Genomic DNA, 22,916 nt, shown 5'->3' with positions numbered 1-22,916 from the left:
TCGAGCAAAAGGAACTATGTCCATTGCTGCAACCATCAATCCTACTACTTCCATGCACTGAGCTATGGAAGGCTGAAGAATAGAGTGAAGAACTTGACAAGCATTTAGAAGCTTTGACTTTCTGACCTCTGTCAGGAAGATCTTCATTTCTAAAGAATCTATTATTGTTCCCAAAAAGGGAACTCTTGTTGACGGAGACAGGGAACTCTTTTCTACATTCACCTTCCACCCGTGAGATCTGAGAAAGGCTAGAACAATGTCTGTATGAGCCCTTGCTTTGGAAAGAGACGACGCTTGGATTAGAATGTCGTCTAGGTAAGGTGCTACAGCAATGCCCCTCAGTCGTAGAACCGCTAGAAGGGACCCTAGCACCTTTGTGAAGATTCTGGGAGCAGTGGCTAAACCGAACGGAAGAGCCACAAACTGGTAATGTTTGTCCATGAAGGCGAACCTCAAACTTATGATGATCTTTGTGGATAGGAATATGCAGGTACGCATCCTTTAAGTCCACGGTAGTCATATATTGACCCTCCTGGATTGTTGGTAAAATTGTCCGAATGGTTTCCATTTTGAAAGATGGAACTCTGAGGAATTTGTTTAGAATTTTTAGATCCAGAATTGGCCTGAAAGTTCCCTCTTTTTTTGGGAACTACAAACAGGTTTGAGTAAAAACCCAGACCTTGTTCCGCTGTTGGAACTGGGTTTATCACTCCCATTTTTAATAGGTCTCCTACGCAATGTAAGAATGCATGTCTCTTTATCTGGTCTGAAGATAAGCGAGACATGTGGAACCTTCCCCTTGGAGGAAGTTCCTTGAACTCTAGAAGATACCCCCTGTGAGACTATTTATAGTGCCCAGGGGTCCTGAACGTCTCTTGCCCAAGCCTGAGCGAAGAGAGAAAGTCTGCCCCCAACTAGATCCGGTCCCGGATCGGGGGCTACCCCTTCATGCTGTCTTGGTAGCAGCAGCGGGCTTCTTGGCCTGTTTACCCTTGTTCCAGCCTTGCAATGGTTTCCATGCTGGCTTAGGCTGGGAAGAGTTGCCTTCTTGTCTGGAGGCCGCAGAGTTAGGATTCGGTCCGTTCCTGAAATTGCGAAAGGAACGAAAATTAGATTTGTTCTTAGCCTTGAAAGGCCTATCCTGTGGGAGGGCATGTCCCTTTCCACCAGTAATGTCTGAAATAATCTCTTTCAATTCCGGCCCGAAAAGGGTCTTACCCTTGAAAGGAAGATTAAGCAATTTATTCTTGGACGACACAAACCCTGAATTTTTCGCCGCTAACTTAACCAATTGGAAAGCGGCATCCAAAATAAAGGAATTAGCCAACTTTAGTGCGTGAATTCTGTCCATGACTTCATCATATGGAGTCTCTTTTTGGAGCGAATTTTCTAGTTCCTCAAACCAAAAATACGCTGGCGAGGTGACAGGAATAATGCACGAGATTGGTTGAAGCAGGAAACCTTGCTGAACAAATATCTATTTTAGCAATCCTTCCAATTTTTTATCCATAGGATCTTTAAAAGCGCAACTGTCCTCAATAGGAATAGTTGTGCGCTTAGCCAACGTTGACACTGCCCCCTCAACCTTAGGAACCGTTTGCCATGCGTACCTTCTGGGGTCAACAATGGGGAACATTTTCTTGAATATAGGAGGTGGAACAAAAGGTATACCTGGCTTTTCCCACTCCTTAGTCACTATATCCGCCACCCGCTTGGGTATCGGAAAGGCATCAGCGTGCACTGGGACCTCTAAGAATTTGTCCATCTTGCACAATTTCTCTGGACTTACCAAAGAATCACAGTCATCAAGAGTAGTTAGAACATCTCCGCGCCCTGCTTAAGGAGGTCCTAACTTAAAATTAAATGTTACGACATCAGTGTCTGCCTGCTGAGAAACTTTTCCTGAATCAGAAATTTCCCCCTCAGACAGGCCCTCCCTCACTGCCAATTCAGATTGATGTGAGGGTATAACTGATAAATTGTCCTCAGCGCCAACATGCTCATCTTCTGTATTTAAAACTGAGCTGTCACGCTTTCTAGGGTAGGATGGCAGTTTGGATAACAGATTTGCTATAGAATTATCCATTACTGCTGTTAACTGTTGCATAGTAACAAGCATTGGCGCGCTAGATGTACTAGGTATCGCCTGCGCGGGCAAAACTGGTGTTGACACAGAAGTAGAGGATGAGGAACTACCCCCACTACCTTCATTAGAAGAATCATCTTGGGCAATGTTATTCAATGTGGCAGTACTGTCCATACTTTGTTTGGACGCTATGACACAATTTGCACAAACATTAATTGGGGGAACCACCTTGGCTTTCATACACACAGAACATAAGCCATCTGAAGGTATAGACATGTTAGACAGAATTTGGCAGGCTAATAATGTAATAACAGCGTTTTTAAAGAAAAGCGTTACTGTCCCTTTAAATAATAAACAGGCACACTTTATTTCTGATATATTGAAAAACAATGAAGGCAATGTCCGATTTTTACAAAATTTTCACCCCAGAGTCCTAATGCCCTGAAAGTATTGCACACCAAGTTTCAAGACTTTAACCCTTAAAATAAGCAAACCAGAGCTATTTGTTCAATTAGACAATTTTAGTACACTACAATCACAGCCACAGCCTTGCTGCGGCTTTTTACCTTCCCTGAGAGTTATTCAGCAATGAAATAAACTTTCCAGAGTCCGTTTTAGTATGCCACAGGACCCCTCACATGAAGCTGCAAGCACTGCCATGGGAGTAAACTGCGCAATTGAGGCGCGAAAACGGGGCCTCCTTCCTCTGCATACCAGAGTGAAGGGGCCTTCCTGACTGAAATAGCCGTCTAACTCAATGCCAGGCGATAAAAAACATTGCCAAAAGTGCTTATAAGTGCACAAAACACTCTAAATGCCATTAAAATATGAAATAAAACAATCGATTTAGCCCACAATAGTGTCAACCAGTGTATAGCCCATTTGTAAGCCTTAATCTGTTATGAGTCTAAGAAAATGGCTTACTTACCCCTTAAGGGAAAACTGACAGTCTTCTACCATTAACATGTCTTGTTAGAAATATGACTGACCATACCTTGAGCAGAAAAGTCTGCAAACTGTTCCCCCCCAACTGAAGTTCTCTGGGCTCAACAGTCCTGCGTGGGAACAGCAATTGATTTTAGTTACTGCTGCTAAAATCATACTCCTCTTTAAACAGAACTCTTCATCCTTTTCTGTTTTAGAGTAAATAGCACAAACCGGCACTATTTTAAAATAACAAACTCTTGATAGAAGAATAAAAAACTACAACTAACACCACATACTCTTTACCATCCCGTGGAGATGCTACTTGTTCAGAGCGGCAAAGAGAATGACTGGGGGGCGGAGCCAGAGGGGGAGCTATATGGACAGCTCTTGCTGGGTGCTCTCTTTGCCATTTCCTGTAGGGGAAGAGAATATCCCACAAGTAAGGATGAAGCCGTGGACCGGACACACCAATGTTGGAGAAAATATATATTTTCTGTAGTTCTAAAATACTAAGAGCATAATTTATTGTACTAAATATCCTATGGCACAAAGACAAATGCAACTTGTATGCACAGATCTATAGAAGCCTGCGTAAGATCTACCAATATTAAGCTCTAAGAACATTTATCATCACTTAAAAGGGACATGAAACCCACATTTTTTTCTTTCATGATTTAGGTAGAACATACAATTTTAAACAATTTTACAGTTTACTTCTAATATCAAATTTGTTTCATTCTCTTGGTATCATTTGTTGAATGAGCAACCATGCACTACTGGTTTCTAACTGAACACATGGGTGAGCCACTGATAATCAGTATATATATATATATATATATATATATATATATATATATATATATATATATATATATATATATATATATATATATATATATATATATAATAGCCACCAATCAGCAGCTAGAACCTAGGTTCTTAGCTGCGTCTGAGCTTACCTAGATAAACCTTTCAGCAAAGGATAACAAGAGAAGGAAGCAAATTTAATAATAGAAGTAAATTAGAAAGTTTAAAATTGTATGCTCTGTCTAAATCATGAATGTCTACTTTTGACTTTACTGCCCCTTTAATGGTGAATATCCCTGCAGCACTGATTACATTCCATCGAAAAAGAATTTGTATATCAGCTAGAATTGAAATCTTTTTTAACAGGATGGTCTAATGCTAAAATAAATTCTTATTTTAGCATTCACGACTGACAAGCTGTTTCTTTAGTTATGTGTTTAACATTTTTTGTGGGGTTTAAAGTCCTGCTCAAAGTCACAACACATTACATCATCCAAGCAGTACAACATCAGCGGTTTGTGGCTTACTGTGAATGTGGCTCTAACTTGGCTCACCAGCTGTTTTCTGCTCAGGAGTTGCAACGTGTAAGGCAAGGCATTAAATCTAAATGCAGATTTAGCAATGAAATACTAGAGCTAAAATAAAACGCTGAAACAAATTAGAGCAGTTTATTTTAGCATTAGAAAATTATCAGACCCTAGAAAACATCAAGAAGGCCACTATATGCAAATTAAAATAATTTAAAGAGACAGTAAAGACAAAATTAATCTCATGATTCAGATAGAGCATGATATTTTAAAACAACTTACTTTTATTAAATTTGCTTTGTTCTCTTGGTATCTTTGTTGAAATGCATACAAAGGTAGGTTTAGGAGCATCAATGCACCACTGGGAGCTAGCAGCCGATTGGTGGCTGCACATATATGCCTCTGGTCATTGTCTCACCTAAAGTGTTAAGCTAGCTCCCAGTAGAAAAGTTGCATTCTCCAGTTAAAAGGGCCATTACAGTTTAAAAAAAAAAAAAAAAAAAAAAAAACATGCTCTAATCAGTTAGTCAATATTACTTGCTCTATCAACCCTAGAATACCAGCAAAATGGTTGAGTCCCGAGTGGTATTTCTACTGTGTGTTTAGAGTGCTGCTGGTCCTGTGCAGTAAACACAGCTAATTCACAGCTAATTCAGCACGACTGACGCTGTTAATTGGATCAGCAGTTTTCTGCAAGTTCTGAGCGGTATTTCAACTATGTTTAACCACTTTTGCCAGTGTTACACACAGTCTAGGGCTCATAGTCTGAAAATTACATGCTTGCTCTAATTGAATATACAGGCCCTTTAAATGACAAATAAGGAAAAAAAACTCTTTGCAGAGTTTTACACAGATGTCAGACTGGAAAGCTTTTTCCTCACACATTCTATCCTTGTATGCCAGTTCCTTATCACTTACCAAGCAGTCCAGCTGAGAGACGGGGCTTTTGTTGCCAGGTTGGCTTATATCCCATACTTTAACGCATCCCTTTCCACCCGTGTACACGTGTCTTGTAGGGTTGCTAATAGTAACTGCACAAACTACTTCTCCGTGATTTAGTGTGTTTATTTGCCGTGCATGTCGAGGGATTAAAGGGCCAATCAATGCATCTGGAGGGAAGGGGACCGGCTGCATTTGACCATCGGCGGTAACATGAAATGAATAGGCCCTAGAAACAAGATTAAAATAATATTTTTAAAAATATAGCTCCATTAAAAATGATTTACACATTCATACATTTTTTTATTATTATTATTATTAAGGAAATAGAATTATTATTTCCCTAAATATTTCTGGCCAATGATGAGGAAAAATAAAAAAACAATTTTCAGATTTGAATAAGACCCCTCCCCCTTCCTACTGTTGATAGAAAAAGCGGCAAACATGCGGGATGCTTAATGAAACACCAAAACACTGTCTCTGCAGAAGATATCTAAATTAAGCTTTAGTAAACCTATACATTCTAAAGTAAAACTTCCATGACTCAAAGATTGTACTATGTCAAAAAAAAACATCAAATTTACAGATTTTTCTTAGTATCCTTGGTTGGAACTTTGCTCTTTTCCATGAAAGCATATTGAAGTAGGCCCAGGAGTGTGCACAAGACAAAGGGAAATAAAGCCCCAATTTTTTCTCTCATGATTAAGATAGAGCATGTGATTTTAAACAACTTTACAATTTACTTGATAAACTTTTCTTCGTTCTCTTGGTATCTTGTTGAAAAGCAGGGTTGTATGCTTAGGAGCTGGCCCATTTCTAGAGCACTATATAGCAGCACTATTTCTTGCCATGCAGTGCTCCAGATCCCTACCTAGGTATTACTGAAAAAAAGCAAATTTGATAATACATTTGATAAATTTGATAATAGAAGTAATCTGTCAGAATCATAAAAGAAAAATGTTTGGGTTTCATATCCCTTTAAGTACTATATGTATAACTATTACACGTGGTGCACAACTCATGTGCATGCTCCTGTGACTACCTCTATAACTGAGGATACAAAGTATGCCAAAAGAAAAAGGTATATAAAAGTATAACTCTTTTCTAAATTGTAGGCTTTATCAAATTTATCAAAAGTTAAATTTAGAATTCTGTGTCTGCTCAACACTGCTGCTTTACATTTGTCACATCAGACGAGATGCTTGGAGACTACTCTTGTAGATAGAGCATGAATAGGTGTCTTATTTAATGGGTACCAGACAACTGCCCTGGAATTGTACTCTTTTCTGGAATGCCAAGTAGTTTATCAGAACAATCTATTGTTTTGCTGAGATAGGAAGACAGTGAATTACTTCCAAAGTATAAAACCATTTAGTAGCTTCTTATCAGAATATAAAAAATAAAATGAAAGGTGACATTTCAAGAAGCATGAAACTTACACCACCTCTTATACGTTACTGGTACTAAACAAAGAAATACCTTGTTCTGATGGAAAACCTAATAAAGCAAATGATAGAATGGTGTCTACTGCACGACTACCAAATGTAATAAATGAGAGCTTTAGAAGTTTCTCATGGAGACACCTAGACTTACTGTAAGGCCAAAAATGCACCACTGCTTTAAATAATTGGGAGAAGAGTGTGTTCTGGTACCATATGGCACAATAGTTAGCAACGCAGATGTAAACCTTCACAGCACTGGACAGAGAGCACTCGTGAACCAGTCATGTACAAACTAAAGGACATGATGTACAGAATATAAGGATTCTATGGGAAGAAAACGTAAAATTAGGCTGAAAATCTAAATACATTACAAGCTTGCAATACTGTACAACATGATCAGAAAAATCAAGCCTTCTTTATGGTGAGGCTCAGCCTCCAAGTCCAGAGCGAAAGAGCATGAAGTGTATTAGTAAGAGTACAAGGAAGTCTATACTCCTCTTTATAAGGATGGTCACAAAGGGATGCCTTGGGAAGTCTGGCAAAATTGGCACCTACTACTGTTCTTTTAAATATTTTAAAAATAAATAAAAGAGCGAAAAATGAGTAAACCCTATATCTACTGAAAATCTCAGCGTGTGGTCAAGGTATTTGCTGCAAATACTTCCATAAATGGAAACCAAGTGGCAACCTTCAAGATTTAATGATGGAAGTCAGACATTGCACATATTACAGTTATTCATAAAACCTGAATAAGATTAAGAATTGTGCCGTTAAAAACCTATTCACTCATAACGACCTTTTGGACACAAATAATCTGCTAGACAAATGCTTGCCCTGATGGTAAACAGATGTGATATCTTGAATATTTGTTTCCTCCCAATGCAGAGTCCTCCTGGTTGAGATCAACCACCAAACAGTTTAAAGTGCCTTCTTAAAGGGACACTAAAGTCAACATTAAACTTTTATGATTTAGATAGAGTATGCATTTTTAAGAGACTTTCCAATGTACTATTATCAAATTGTGCACATTCTTTTTACATACACCCTTTTTTAGGCACTAGTTCCTACTGAGCATGTGCACAAGTTCATAGAGTATACTTATACTAGTCTGAGATTGGCTGATGGCTGTCACATGATACAGGGGCACGGCAAATGGGGAAAAGATAAATTTGACTGAAAATAAATAAATAAATCTACTGCATATTTCAAATTCAGAGTGTTATTGCATTATCTTTATATTATACACTTGTTAATTGTGCATTTCTACTGTATTTAGTGGTCCTTTAGGGTTTATGTGGGATATATGTGCCTCTGTTGCCTTTCACTACCTTATTCTTCAGGTAATAAAAGATGGGCAAGCATTATGTTTAGTGGAAAAAATACTAGTAGCAGATAAACAGGAAATAGTGAATTGAAGGGGCCAACATGATTAGCTGCAAAGCGGTAAGTGCAAATTTAAAAATAAATAGTGGGGGGAATATATATATATATATATATATATATATATATATATATATATATATATATATATATATATATATATATATATATATATATATATATATATATATATATATATATATATATATATATATCCCATCTCACTTTGTTGAGCAAATGATTCAACACAAAGGCAGTTAGGTGCATGCTCAAAAAAGATGTTCACTGACCCGAATCCAAATTTATCTAAAACTAAGGATTATATAAATGCATAAAATAATGTGCTTCACTTATACACATCCTTACGGCAACTAGAAAAATTTAAAAGCCTAGTGTGGGGGGGGGGGGGGGAGCTCACCTTTTAACACCAACTTCCATTTTTTTGCATTTCTTAACTCACTATTCACTCTCCTTTACATCTAAAGCAGGGGTTTTCAAACCTATCTTCAGGGCTTCCTAACAGGCCAGACATTCAGGATATCTGAACTGGAGCACAGGTGAAATAATCAGCTGATTAACATTGTTATTAACATGCTCCCAACCCAAGGTAACCCTGAAAATCTGGCCTTTTAGCGAGGGCTGAGGACTGGTGTTAATACCCCTGATCTAACAGAACTACTTGAAGCTGTAATGAATGGAAGTGCATAGAATCTGTCACCACCACCTCGCCTCTCACATAGCAACACTTTAATCCTTGTGTAAAAATACAATTTACTTGGTTCCAAAGAGAAATTATAATATAGTAGTGACAAACGCAAGAATACAATTAACTTTGACTATGCTGTCACTAAAAAAAAAAAAAAAAAAAGGTATGGCCCCTTCTATAATAATAGTACAACAAACATATCTACTTACGGTTTTCCTCCAGGAATTCCAGCTAAGTTTGGAGGCATTCCAGGTACTCTCATGTGTGGAGGCGGATCAAACCCAACCTTTGTAAAAATGAGGAAAAAATGAATCTACTTTATTTTCATTTGAATGCATGTTCAGATTCAAAGGCCCTTTTTGGGGGAACACTAGCAACATTATGATTTAAGAACCTCTTTGAGCACAAGTGAGTTAATCAGGGCATCACTAACACTCACTGCTTGTTCACAGTCTAAATTGAGGAGGATTTAGGACTCATTAAGCAAGTGACTGATTGGCACACATTGGATTGGAGCATATCTGGAGTTAATTCTAATTGGTGATCTATACTATCAAAAACTCTGCTTTGATTTGCATACGTTCACACCTTAGGTATTCACACTTCATAGAATATCTTATTTAAAAATAAAAATCTTGACAAATCTAGATTTCCAGACAAATCATTAGCCTACAATAAATTAATTTTACTCACCATAGGGGATCGTCCATAAGCAACCACAGCAGCGGCCGCAGCAGCTGCACTCATCTGCGGTGACATGTTGTGCAAGCTTGCATATGCTGCTCCTGGACTGGTCAGCTCACCATTCATGCCCCCATGAGGTACCATGCCAAAATGTGTGCCATAAGGGCCAGGTACTGCCAATGGTGTTCGTAAACCTGCAGCAGCTTTGTCCCAAAAAAAAAAAAAAAAAAATGATATATATATATTTATATATATACACATATATATATATATATACATATATATATATACATATATATATACATATATATATACACATATATATATATACATATATATATATACATATATATATATACATATATATATATACATATATATATATACACATATATATATACATACATATATATACATACATATATATACATATATATATATACATATATATATATATATATATATATATATACATATACATATATATATATATATATATATATATATATATATATTATACATACATAAAAATTAATTTTCTTGGCATGCAACATTGGATAGGCTGCCTAGTTATTTATTAAGGTTTGGTACAAGACTGCTTCACCAGTGAGCAGGTGAAATATTTGTGTTTTTAATATTTTGTGTCAGACAATTCCAGTGAGTTTTACATGATATAAAGTGTAAATATTACACTTCCAAGCTACTTCCCAACACATTATACATACTAAATAGAATATATCCGAACACACATTAAAACCAACCCTATTAAAAGAAACATTTGCTGTCTAAATAACAGTGGTTATCTTTAAAAGCTCAACAAAAATTTATAGCAGCTGAATTCCACCTCTCCACAATCCTCCTTTCACCCCCCTCTTTATTCGTGTTACGTGGTCTGTTCTTTGTTTACATATTTAGTCGCCTCTGGCAAAACCAAAGATAAAGGTTAAGAAATCTGGAATTAATCATCTTCTAGGCCAGACTTCTGAATTTTAATAGGCCTTTCACAAAAGAAAATAGATTTCTTCAAGGATTTACATGAAAGAACTTGCATGTGAAAGTAAACATTGCCGCCTTCGTTTATTGTATGCATATAGCAAATATTAACTAACTGGAACTGGGAATTATGGGTTTGAGAATGGCATTACACTGAAAATAAGAAGATGGATATCTTCTATATGCTTTTCTAAAAATTGGAGTATTTGGAATTAAAATAAAGCCAAGTGTAAACATTCTGACTGAAAGTGGTGCAGCTGCAGAAAATGGAGAGTAAACATCTGTTATTCATCATGCCTCTCTGCTGGGAGAATAGGAGAAGGACATTTAGAATTCATAGGGTATTACGTAGGTAGCATATGTAATGCAAACAAAGCACAGAGAAGGGCATTCTTACCAGCTTGGTTAACTAGAGGGTCCATGGATGGAGGCTTGCCAAGGCCCGGTCGCAGCCCCGACGTTGCACTTGTGCCGGGAGTCGGCACATCACTTCGAGGAGTTGGCGTGCTTGATTTCAGAACAGGCGTGCTGGCTTTTTCATGCTAGTATCATTAAACAAATTAAAAGAGTATTATTTTTAATCCAGGCCATATTACACAATTTATCACAACAGCAGCTGGGATACTGGGCATCTATTACCCACTGCTTCAGCCAATTTTCATAAATCCACACAATGTTGTCAGCATTAACTTGTGAGAAAGAAATGTTGACCTTTAATTCTCCTGCCAAAATAAAAACTCAGTTCTGTAGAAAGAGTCACACGTATTTCTTGCTCCAGCAGTATAAAGAGATGGTTTCTAACTAATTTATAAGCCTGCATATAATTTCCTCAATGTGGTCTTTTCACACAGCTTGACAAATTAAGGACTATCTGGCACAAAATCACATTCTGCAACCAGAACACTTACAATTGGCCTAGTAAGTTGTTGCAAAAATAAAGGTCTCATGAATTTGCCATCACTTAATTCAGGGATCAAAGCCAAGTTAGCATTACATTGAGAGTGGTTCAATTTTCCATTGCAATGCATTCAAGACCTTAATAGATATTATAAGGACACTTTATGACTATATTGAAACTGTACACCATACCAAGTCAAAAGTCAAAGACACAAATCACACATGAATCATTATCAGTCCATAAGGTAATTAGAAAACTTGTTCAAAGATGACAAGACATGTAAGATGACTTGCAACAATAATTAGTATTACTAGAATTCTCAGCATTCACAGTCAGCATTACAATATGCATTTAAAGTCTATATAATATAAAACGTATCATTTTTACATCCAAGTGGCTACAAAATTATATAAAACATAAGACCTAATATTTTATTATTTAGAAATGTGCTATTTTGCTTTTGAATCCCTCTAGGACAGTGCTTACAAAAAATAAATATATTTTTAACCCAGTTTAGCTTGTACACTTGATACAGGTGAAATCGGAGCCATATATGAGATAAAACAGAATCATGTGAAATCGGTTGACAACAACATGCACTGCTGTGAAGTAAAAGATTACAGATAATGCAATGTTCATAGAAGAAGCAAGCTACTTTAAATAGCAACTAAAAAAAAAAAACAACATGTTCAATGCATCTGGTAATCTATATTGATGAGCAACAAATGACTTTGGAATCCCTACATCAAAATCAAAGTCTGGCATTTTATACTTGTAGTGTCCTTGTAACTCAATATTAAAGCATAATACAGAATCAAGCAACAATACTTGTAGCAAATGTCAAGCAAATTCATGTTGAGCATATCTATATATGACCATTTTGAGAAATTTCAACATTTGCCAAACAGCTGGAGCAATAACTATGCATGTGACTTCCTACTGCTGTAGCCTGCATGCACAACATGACACTCGTGTCACTGAGCACATCATACACCAATACTAATGGAATACGTTTTTTAAATTCTTCAAATCATATTTTAATGGTCCTGCTACATTTAAAAAAATAAAAAAAATAAAAGAAAAAAATCAGAAATCACAGCAATATAAAATAAAATGGCTAAGGAAATGACAAGCTCACAATGTCTTTTAAACTGTATGCTTCTAGTACTTTACCATAATCATTTCTTTCGATTTTAAAGACGTGGAGCTGCCTGAAGAAGCTGTGGAAGCTGGACTGCTAGAAGCATCTTTTTTCATCAATCGGCTTTTGTCAATACCATTTTCACGTGGCGAGTGTGCAGGGCTTGCTCTTGGGGAGGAGGGGTCCTTGAAGGAAATACAAATATATGGGGGTTCTTGCTGGGCAGCTTAAAAATACTTATTTATGAACTTTGGAAATTGTCTATTTATACTTGAAAAGTCTCTTAAAGTAACATGCTCTGGTCTTACCCATGAAAGTTCAATTATGTCCCTTTAAATTTACTTGCATCATCAAATTTATTTTGTTCTCTTGGTACTTTGTTGTTAAGCATACCTAGGTAGGCTCAGGAGCAGCAATGCACTAGTGGTAGCTAGCTGGTAATTGGTGGCTAAACACACGCAGATAATGATTTGCATCCTTTTTGCTATAAAATATTTACTTTTTTTTTTTTAATAACATATTTTGGATACCAAAAACGGATATACCTGTGCGGAATAAACCCACTTTTTATGCTTCTGGGACTATATAACCGGTATACTATACTACAGTATATTTGCATTTCTTTCTAGTTTAATACATTTATATTGCACAGCATGATTAAAAGGGACACTGAACCCATTATTTTTCTTTCATGATTCAGATAGAGCATGCAATTTTAAGCAACTTTCTAATTTACTCCTATTATCAATTTTTCTTCGTTCTCTTGCTATCTTTAATTAAAAAGCAGGAATGTGATGCATAGAAGCCGGACCATTTTTGGTTGAGAACCTGGGTTACGCTTGCTTATTGGTGGGTAAATGTAAGCCTCTAATAAGCAAGCGCTATCCATGGTGCTGAACCTAAAATGAGCTGGCTGCTAAGATTTACATTCCTGCCTTTAAATTAAAGATAGCAAGAGAACAAAAAATGGATAATGGGAGTAAATTGGAAAGTTGCTTAAAATTTCATGCTCTATCTGAATCATGAAAGAAAAAAATTGGGTTCAGTGTCCCTTTAACTGATTTTCTTCTCTACAGGCCCCATTAATCATGACAGGCTGCTTCTTAAAGGGAAAGTAAAGTTTAAATTTTATAAATCAGGGCATGCAATTTTAATCAACTTTCCAATTTACTTGTTTTATTTAAATTCTCTTTGTATCCTTTGTTGTTGCACTACCAGGAACCAGCTGCTGATTTTGGGCTGACTAGACATGCCTCTTGTATGACTCACCCACTGTATTTGGCTAGTATTTCTGCTCCTACTACAATGGATACCAAGAAAATGAAGCAAATTTTATAATAGATTGGGAAAGTTGCTTAAAATGGTGTGCTCTAATTTTCTGTATCATGTCCCTTTAACTAGTGGTTTGCAGGGTTGCACGGCCGAGCCTTCACCTCCAGGGCTCCAAAATGAAAGAAAAGGCGATTTAGTCAAAGGCACAAGGCCAACTTTAAACAAAGGGGGGGGGGGACTACCAAACATAAAAGTCAAATAAGTTTACCTCATTGGATACATCAACAACTAAATTATCGTCACTTTTGTCCCCGTCACTGTCCTATGCAAAGAAAAAGAAAAGTAAAAAAAGTTCTGTTATAATTGCACAATTCACTGAGAATGCAGTAAAATAATATAAGATACAATATTTCTGAAAAAATGTATTCTATTCCTCAGCATTAAATGTATGCTTAGTATACAGACTCATTTCATCTCACCCATGCTAGCCGTTTCAACGACATAAAGGACACTTAAGAAATGATCAGCTGCTTCCACAAATTAAGTTATCCTCAAGCAGTTGGGGTATTAAATGTCAGTTAATTTAACCTCATTCATTTGAATATACATACGTATTATATAAAAAAAAATTAAAAAAATAACACCACAACTCAAACTACTCTGCTAGGAATAATATACAACATTATGCCTTAAAGAGATATTGTGAACCAAATTCAGATAGAGCATGCAATTTGAAGCAACTTTCTCATTTACTCCTGTTATCATTTTTATACTTGGATACATCTCTGATTTCAATGGAGATATTTATTGTATGATGGAAATAGTGATACATTCACCAGGAGTGTGGCTTAAAACAAATCTGAGTACTGAGGCACATCTGTTTGTTTTAACTGCACAGAAGCAGGTTACATTACTTTTGGCATATTTTGTGGTTCTAAAGTTAGCAAACTTATCACCACTCCCTAAAATAGGGTGAGGAATTTGTAGTAAAATCCAGCTGAAAAAGGATGAACTTTCTTTAGAACTCTAGTTTCTTTGTTCTAAATGTTCTGCATATTCTGGCAAAGTTCTGAACTTAGAGCTCTACCTGGCATCTTCCATCATATCACTGTACTCACTGCCTTGTAAGAGACATTCAGAAACAGTAGCCACTATTCCCGATAGTCCCTCCATTCTGAGTAAGCACCAATACTGGACCATGAAAACACTTTCCCTGTAAAACTAAACAAACCCCAATCTAAATGGCAAAAAAACTTTTCCCAATGCCTGCCTCCAAATGGCCAGAACCCCCAAAAATATATAATTTATGCTTACCTGGTAAATTATTTTCTTTCTTGGTAGTGAGAGTCCACAAATGACTATTCATAACATATGGGAAATACCTCACCTGTCCACCAGGAGGAGGCAAGGACACCACCAAACAGAGAACTGAAATATCCCTTCCACTTTCCCTAGCCTTTCAGTAGTTCAAGCTGAGGATAAGTAAAATTAGAGAGATAAAAGGGGTAAAGAGGTGCCATAAGACTGCCGCCACTTCACTATTCAGGGCGGGTTCGTGGACTCTCACTGCCAATAAAATAATTAGGTAAGCATAAATTATATTTTCTTTCTAATGGTAGTGAGAGCCCACAAATTCCTATTCATAACATATGGGAAACCAATACTCAAGCTGTGTAGTCCACGAAAAATTTAGGGAGAAAAAAATAGGTAAGGCAGTTCCTAAGTACTAGGCACCACCGCCTGAAGAACTTCTCTCCCAAAGGAAGCCTCTTCTGAGGCAAAAACATAAAACCAAATTACATTTTGTGAAAGTATGTACTGAAGATCAGGTAGCAGCCTTGTAGATCTGTTCAACTGAAGCCCCATTCTTGAAGGCCCAGGAAGTAGACACTGCCTTATTCAGGGATGGAGGCAAACAACAAACAAGGAAGATAATGGACCAAATTCCTTGGTAGCATGTAGATAAAGCTTTAAAGCTCTAACAATATCCAGATTATGCAACAACCTCTCCTTGGAGGAAGAAGGATTTGTACAAAAAGTGAACAACAATTTCCTGATTGATATGAGTTGAAACTACCTTAGGGTTTGTTTGTTTTTTTACCTCTTTTCCCAAAGAACAGCTTTATCCGAATAGAATACCAGATAAGGCGGATCCCACTGGACAGAAGTCAATTCCGAAACTCTATGAGCAGAGGAAATTGCTAACAGAAACACTTTCCAAGATAATAACTTGATATCAATAGAATGCATAGGCTGAAACTGAGCATGTTGAAGAACTCTAAGAACAAGATTAAGACTTCATGGAGGAGCAATAGGTTTGAAAACAGGTCTAATTCTAGCTATAGTTGTACAAACTATAGAATGTCTGGCAAACAAGCCAACCTTTTATGCAATACAGAAAGAGCAGATATCTGACCCTTAAAGGGACACTCGTCAAAATTAAACTTTAATTTTTCAGACAAAGCATGTAATTTTAAACAACCTTCCATTAACAAAATGTGCACAGTCTTTTTATATTTTAACTTTGAGTCACCAGCTCCTACTGAGCATGCGCAAGAATTCACAGCATATATGTATTTGCATTTGTGATTGGCTGAAGGCTGTTGCATGGTACGTGTATGCATTTGTGATTGGCTGATGGCTTTCACATGGTACAGGGGGAGTGGAAATAGACAATTTTTAAAACTGTAAGAAAAAAAATCTACTACTCATTTGAAGTTCAGACTAATTGCTATTGCATTGTCCTGTTATCTTGCATTTGTTGATTATGCAAATCTACTGTGTCGACTGGTCCTTTAAGAGAACTAGCTGACAAACCTCTCTCCAATCCATCTTGCAGGAACTGAATATGCAGAATATTTACTCTGTGCCAAGAGAACCCACGTTCTGTGAAACAAGACAGCCAAGCCCTCCACACCTGATACTCCCTGCTCAAAAAGCCGCCTCCCAGTTCTCCACACCTGGAATGTGAACGTCTGAAATCTGGCATTTATAAGTCTCCACCCATTGAAGAATGCGGGACACCCCCAGCATCGCCAGAGTGCTGAGAGTTCCGCCCTGACATAAGCTACCTTAGTGATGTCCAACTGAAATGAAATATAACGGACGTAACATAACTGGGGCCATGACAGTATTGCATTAAAAATGGTCATCAGATCAAAGAAGAGTCACCTCCTCTGACCGCCAAATTCCCTGAGCTCTCAAGAGTGCCCCATACTGCACCCCATCCTGTCAGACATGGGTCTGTTATAATTTCCCAAGTTGGGCACAGGAAGAGCATGCCCTGGAGAATGGCTTACAGAGACAACAACCAGGAAAAAGAATTTCTGGTCTCTTGATCCAGAGATATTACCTGAGACAAATCAGAGTGATTCCGATTCCATTGCTTGAGTATACATAACTGTAGAGGTCTTAAATGAAAGCGGGCAAAAGAAATAGCATCCGAGGACGCTACCATAAGATCTTCCACTTCCATGCATTGAGCTACAGAAAGACGAGGAGTAGATTGAAAAAGACGACAGGCAGACTGAAGCTTCTCTCTGCGTCGATCTGTGAGATAAATACGCATGCTCATAGAATCTATGACGATCCCTAGAAAGTGCCCTCATGTTGGGAATGAGAGGGCTCTTTTCCAAGTATAACTTCCATTAATGCGTCTGAAGACACCACAGTAACGTCTGTGTGAGATTTTGCTAAATGTAGAGATTGCGTCTGAACCAAGATGTCGTCCAAGTATTGGCATCACAGCAATTTATTGTAGTCTGACTAAAGCCAGAAGGGCACCCAGCACCTTTGTAAAATCCTGGGAGCTGTAGCAAAAACCGAACGAAGAGCCTTGAATTGGTAATGCCTGTCCAGAAAAGCAAAGCGTAGATAATGGTAATGATCTGGGTGGATTCTAATATGAAGGTATGCATTCTAAAGATTTATGGTAGTCTTAAATTGACCTTCCAGAATGAGTGTAAGAATGGACCGGATAGTTTCCATTTTGAAGGAAGCTGTACAAAGTTGTTGAGGCACTTTAGATCTAAGATGGGGCGAAAGGTTCCCTCCTTTTTTTGGGAATAAAGAGGTTTGAATAAAACCCTTTTCCCCTCTCTTCCTGTGGCACCGGAACAATAACTCCCATAGATACCAGATCTACACAGCATAGGAAAGCTAATAACTTTTCCAGCTTTTCCAAGATTTAATAAAGCTGCCCCTTGGGGGGTGAAGTCGGAAAAAAAAAATTATGCTTTCCGGATAAATGTATTTATTTCCAGATAGGGAGAGTCTAGTAATCAATTACTAGTGGGAATAACACTCCTGGCCAGCAGGAGGCGGCAAAGTGTCACTCCCCTACCCATAATACCCAGTCATTCGAGCGAAGGAAAATGGAAAAAAAAAAGGAACAAAAGGTGTAGAGGTGCCTGAGGTTTAGTCAAAAAATGACTGTCTTAAAATTTAAGGGTGTGGTCGTGTACTCCATATCCGGAAATAAATAAATTTATCAGGTAAGCATAAATTTTGTTTTCTTTCCTAAGATATGGAGAGTCCACGATGTTATCAATTACTAGTGGGAACCAATACCCAAGCTAGAGGACACAGATGACTAGGGAGGGATAACAAGACAGGCAGACCTAAACAGAAGGCACCACCGCTTGAAGAACCTTTCTCCCAAAAGAAGCCTCAGTTAAGGCAAAATTATCAAAATTTTGAAAATTTTGAAAAAGTATGCAGAGAGGACCAAATTGCAGCCTTGCAGATCTGTTCTACAGAAGCTTCATTTTTGAAAGCCCAAGAACAGGAGACAGCCCTCGTGGAATTAGTCATAATTCTCTCAGGAGGCTGCTGACCAGCAGTCACATAAGCAAAACGAATTATACTTCTCAACCAGAGATAAAGAAAAGTAGCAGTAGCTTTCTGACCTTTACGCTTTCCAGAGAAACAAACAGGGCAGAGGACTGGCAAAAATCCTTAGTCGTCTGAAGGTAGAATTTTAGAGCACGCACATCATCCAAGTTGTGTAACAAATGTTCCTTATGAGAAGGATTAATACATAGAGAAGGAACAATAAATTCCTGAATATTTCTATCAGAAACCACATTAGGGAGAAATCCCACTTTAGTACAAAGAACTGCCTTATCAGCATGAAAAATAAGGTAAGGCAAATCACACTGCAAAGCCGAGAGCTCCGAGCAGAAGAAATAACAATAAGAAACAAAACCTTCCAAGATAACTCAATATCTATTGAATGCAATGGCTCAAACGGAGCCTGCTGCAAAACTTTAAGAACGAGGTTAAGGCTCCAAGGAGGAGCAACAGACAAACACAGGCCTTTTTCTGACCAGAGCCTGACAAAAGGATTGAATGTCTGGCACATCCACCAGATGCTTATGCAACAAAATAGATAATACAGAAATCTGACCCTTCAGAGAACTGGCAGACAATCCTTTCTCCAGACCTTCCTGGAGAAAAGCCAAAATCCTAGGAATCCTGACCCTACTTCAAGAGTAGCCTTTGGATTCGCACCAATAAAGGTATTTATGCCATATCTTATGGTAAATCTTTCTAGTAACAGGCTTGCGAGCCTGAATCATGGTCTCAATGCCAGACTCAGAAAAACCACATTTAGACAGAAATAAGCGTTCAATCTCCAAGCAGTCAGCTTCAGAGAAACAAGATTTGGATGAAGGAATGGACCCTGAGATAGAAGGTCCTTCTTCAGATGCAGCCTCCAAGGTGAAAGATGACATCTTCACTAGGTCTGCATACCAGATCCTGCAAGGCCATGCAGGAGCTATAAGAATTACTGACACTCTCTCCTGTTTGATACATGCAATGACCCGTGGAAGGAGAGCAAACGGAGGAAACAGATATGCCAAACTTAAATACCAAGGAACCACCAGGGCATCTATCAGGGTGGCCTGCAGATCTCTCGACCTTGAACCATACCTTGGAAGCTTGGCGTTCTGCCGAGACACCATCAGATCCAACTCTGGCATCCCCATCTGAGAGTTAACCTGGAGAACATCTCCGGATGGAGTTCCCACTCCCCGGGATGAAATGTCTGTCTGCTCAGGAAGTCCGCTTCCCAGTTGTCCACACCTGGAATGTGGATGTCACACCGCATCTGTAGGCTTCCACCCACTAAACAATCCAAGCGACCTCCTTCATGGCTAAGGAACTCAGAGTTCCTCTCTGGTGGTTGATGTAAGCCACTAAGGTGATATTGTCCGACTGAAACCTGATAAACCGGGCTAAGGACAACTGAGGCCAAGCCATCAGAGCACTGAAAATTGCTCTCAACTCCAAGATATTTATGGGGAGAACAGACTCATCCTGATTCAATAGTCCCTGCACCTTTAACGAGTCCAAGACTGATCAACAGCCCAACAGGCTGGTCTGTGGTTACAATCACCCAGGAAGGTCCCTGGAAGCATGTGCCCCGAGACGGATGCTCCTGAGAAAGCCACCACAAGAGTGAGTCTCATGTAGAATGATCTAAATCTATCCTCTGAGATAGATGTGAATGGACCCCGTTCCATTGTCCAAGCATGCATAACTGCAGAGCTCTCAAATGGGATTAATGTCAAATGGAAGCGACCATCAGACCTGAACAGCAATATCTGAAGGCAAATAAACTCCTCCAGGAGGCTGAGAGGAACCGCAGGGCACTGCATGTGACGCCATAGAAGCTTGGGACAGTTGAGGAGAAAACTGTGGCATTGCCTGAACAGCATCATCCTGAGAAACGTTTGGCTCAGAGGGCAATAATTTATCCTTCTACTTTAGCGTTCTAGCTAAACATCAGTCACAAAATTGCATGGGCAAAACAATTTGGGCTTCTAGGCATAATAAACATTTGTTGAAAGGAATATCTTCAGATTCCATGTCCAAAACCTGTGCAAAAATTCCCACAGAGATAAAAAAAAAAAAATTGGACAAAAAAAGTACTGTACTTTAAAGTACCTACTATGTTACGCAATACAAGCTATACCTTAAACTAGTACAGACAACTCTAGTGAGGAGTCTTACCACACTTTCAAAGAATAGCCGAGAGACTGACCAAATCAGAATACGGAGACAAGCTTGCCGCACCAAGCCGACAAAGACAAATGGCGCTGCTCCTCTCCGCATCAAGTAGGCGAGTCACGTGACCGGCGAACCCGGCACTAAACAAGAACTGCACAGCAAGTCTAAAGCGCGCGTTCCACAGCCAGGTAAAATGTAACAGAAAACAAACGGTCTCCCTCGTCAGCCCAACTACTCGAAAAAATGGCGCAACAGACAGCCACATTGAAAGCACATTGAAATGAAAGTCTGTTACCAAATTGGCTACATAAAGTAAAAAGCCAAATAAACACTGCGCATCCATATATCGGACACACACAACCCCGAATATATTGTGAGCCCTTCACATGTAAAAGTCCCAATTAAATGTTCAAAGTTAACCATAATAGGAGTGCCATGTCCCCATCTAAATAGCTGTCATCAGAAGTGCAGTTTTCATACCCAGAAGACAAAAGGCACTTACCTGCAGTCTAGCCGTCCAGCAGGAGGACAACTTACAAGGCGTGAAAGTAACACATACTCCTTACAGAGACCTGTAGAAGAAAAAAAAAAAAAAAAAGAAGAACAGAGTAAACCTACTCTGGCTTTCTATACTAGGGCATCAATATGTTAGGAAAACGCAGCAAGGCCCACCTTACAAGCTCCTAACTGCTTTAAAGCCACCACTACTCTACAGCAGAGATTGACGTGGACTACAGCTATACCCAAAAAACTTGCTTGTAGCGGGGAAAAAAAAAATTCTTCAAACACCAAAACTTCACCTCCTTCACAGACAGAGGCAAAGGGAATGACTAGGGTGTATGGGTAGGAGAGTAACACTTAACAGCTTTGCTGTGGTGCTCTTTGCCTCCTCCTGCTGGCAGGGAGTGATATTCCCACTAGTAATTGATGACGTTGTGGACTCTCCATATCTTAGGAAAGAAACCTATTTTGTACCCATGAGATATGGACTGAGCTCAAACCCCTTGAAACAGAGATAATCTGCCCCCTACTTGACCTGATGCCAGGTCGGTGGCCATCCCTTCATGCAGAAAGTTTCAGGGGTTGGCTTCTTAGACTGCTTGCTCTTGTTCCATACCAGGTTTGGTTTCCAGGTACTCCTTATCTCAGATTTGTTTGTTGAAGGGTTCCTCAGTGTCTTATTCGGACAAAAGAAGCAAAAGCCTCCAAGGGAAAGTCCCTTTGATCTGGATTTATTATTCTGTGGCAGGAAAGCACCATTTCTGCCAGTGACAGTAGAAATAATAGAGTCTAAGCCTGGCCCAAACAGGGACTTACCCTTAAAGGCCAAGGATAGCAATCTGTATTTGGAGATCATATCCACCAACCACAATTTCAGCCAGAGAGCTCTCCTGGCCAAAACTGCAAATCCAGAAATTTTGGCATGGAGGCGAATAATTTAGATAATGGCATTGCAAATGAAATAATTAGCCATCTTTGGAGCCAGAATGTGGTCCGGAATGTCCTCCAATGGAGATTCTACATAAAGAGAGTCGCACCAGAATGTAGTGGCCCCTGCCACAGCAGCAATACCTACAGCTGGTTGAAAAAGTAGGCCTCCCTGTAGGAAAAACCTCTCAGGTGTCCCCTCTAATTTCCTTTCCATTGGGTCCTTAAAAGATGTACTGTCTTCCAGAGGAATAGTGGTGTGTTTGGCCAAGGTGAAAATGGCGCCGTTTACCTTAGGGACGGTACTCCCCACTTCTAACTGCCTATCCAGAACAGTGCACCTTTTTTTTAAAAAATTTGGAGAAGGGGAAAAGGAACTCCAGGTTTTTCCGACTCCCTGGTGATTAATGTCCACCACCAAAGAAGGAACAGGAATGCCTCAGGGTTTTTTTAACCCAGGTTTAAAAAGACAATATCCAGCTTATGTACCGCTTTCCACTCTGCAGCTTTAGATTCAGGTACACCTAGAGTGTAAGTAATTATCTTAGGTGTTCAATGTTAAACCTAAAGGTTATATATCCTCAGTGTCCCTTTCAGATTCTCTAGAGCAGTGTTTCTCAACCAACCACGGTCCTCAAGTACCCCCAACAGGACAGGTTTTCATGATAGCTG

At 38.7% G+C, this 22,916-nt stretch overlaps 1 protein-coding gene across 10 annotated transcripts in view; it reads right to left on the bottom strand.

Moving 5' to 3' along the window:
* TLE1 (TLE family member 1, transcriptional corepressor) overlaps positions 1 to 22,916 on the bottom strand; it is a 97,256-nt gene that overhangs the window by 20,439 nt on the left and 53,901 nt on the right. For all 10 annotated transcript variants that reach the window (XM_053702460.1, XM_053702461.1, XM_053702462.1 and 7 more), the window contains 6 exons: positions 14,071 to 14,124; positions 12,563 to 12,715; positions 10,889 to 11,033; positions 9,508 to 9,701; positions 9,024 to 9,100; positions 5,266 to 5,515 (listed from right to left, as the gene is read on the bottom strand). In XM_053702460.1, the coding sequence (XP_053558435.1) occupies positions 5,266 to 5,515; positions 9,024 to 9,100; positions 9,508 to 9,701; positions 10,889 to 11,033; positions 12,563 to 12,715; positions 14,071 to 14,124 (873 nt within the window). The remainder of the gene's footprint in view (positions 1 to 5,265; positions 5,516 to 9,023; positions 9,101 to 9,507; positions 9,702 to 10,888; positions 11,034 to 12,562; positions 12,716 to 14,070; positions 14,125 to 22,916) is intronic.

Source organism: Bombina bombina, chromosome 2 (genome assembly GCF_027579735.1).
Source record: "Bombina bombina isolate aBomBom1 chromosome 2, aBomBom1.pri, whole genome shotgun sequence".
In the NCBI taxonomy this organism is placed as follows: domain Eukaryota; kingdom Metazoa; phylum Chordata; class Amphibia; order Anura; family Bombinatoridae; genus Bombina; species Bombina bombina.
Note: the sequence above shows the minus strand (reverse complement) of the source record. Positions and strands in the feature narration are given on the sequence as shown.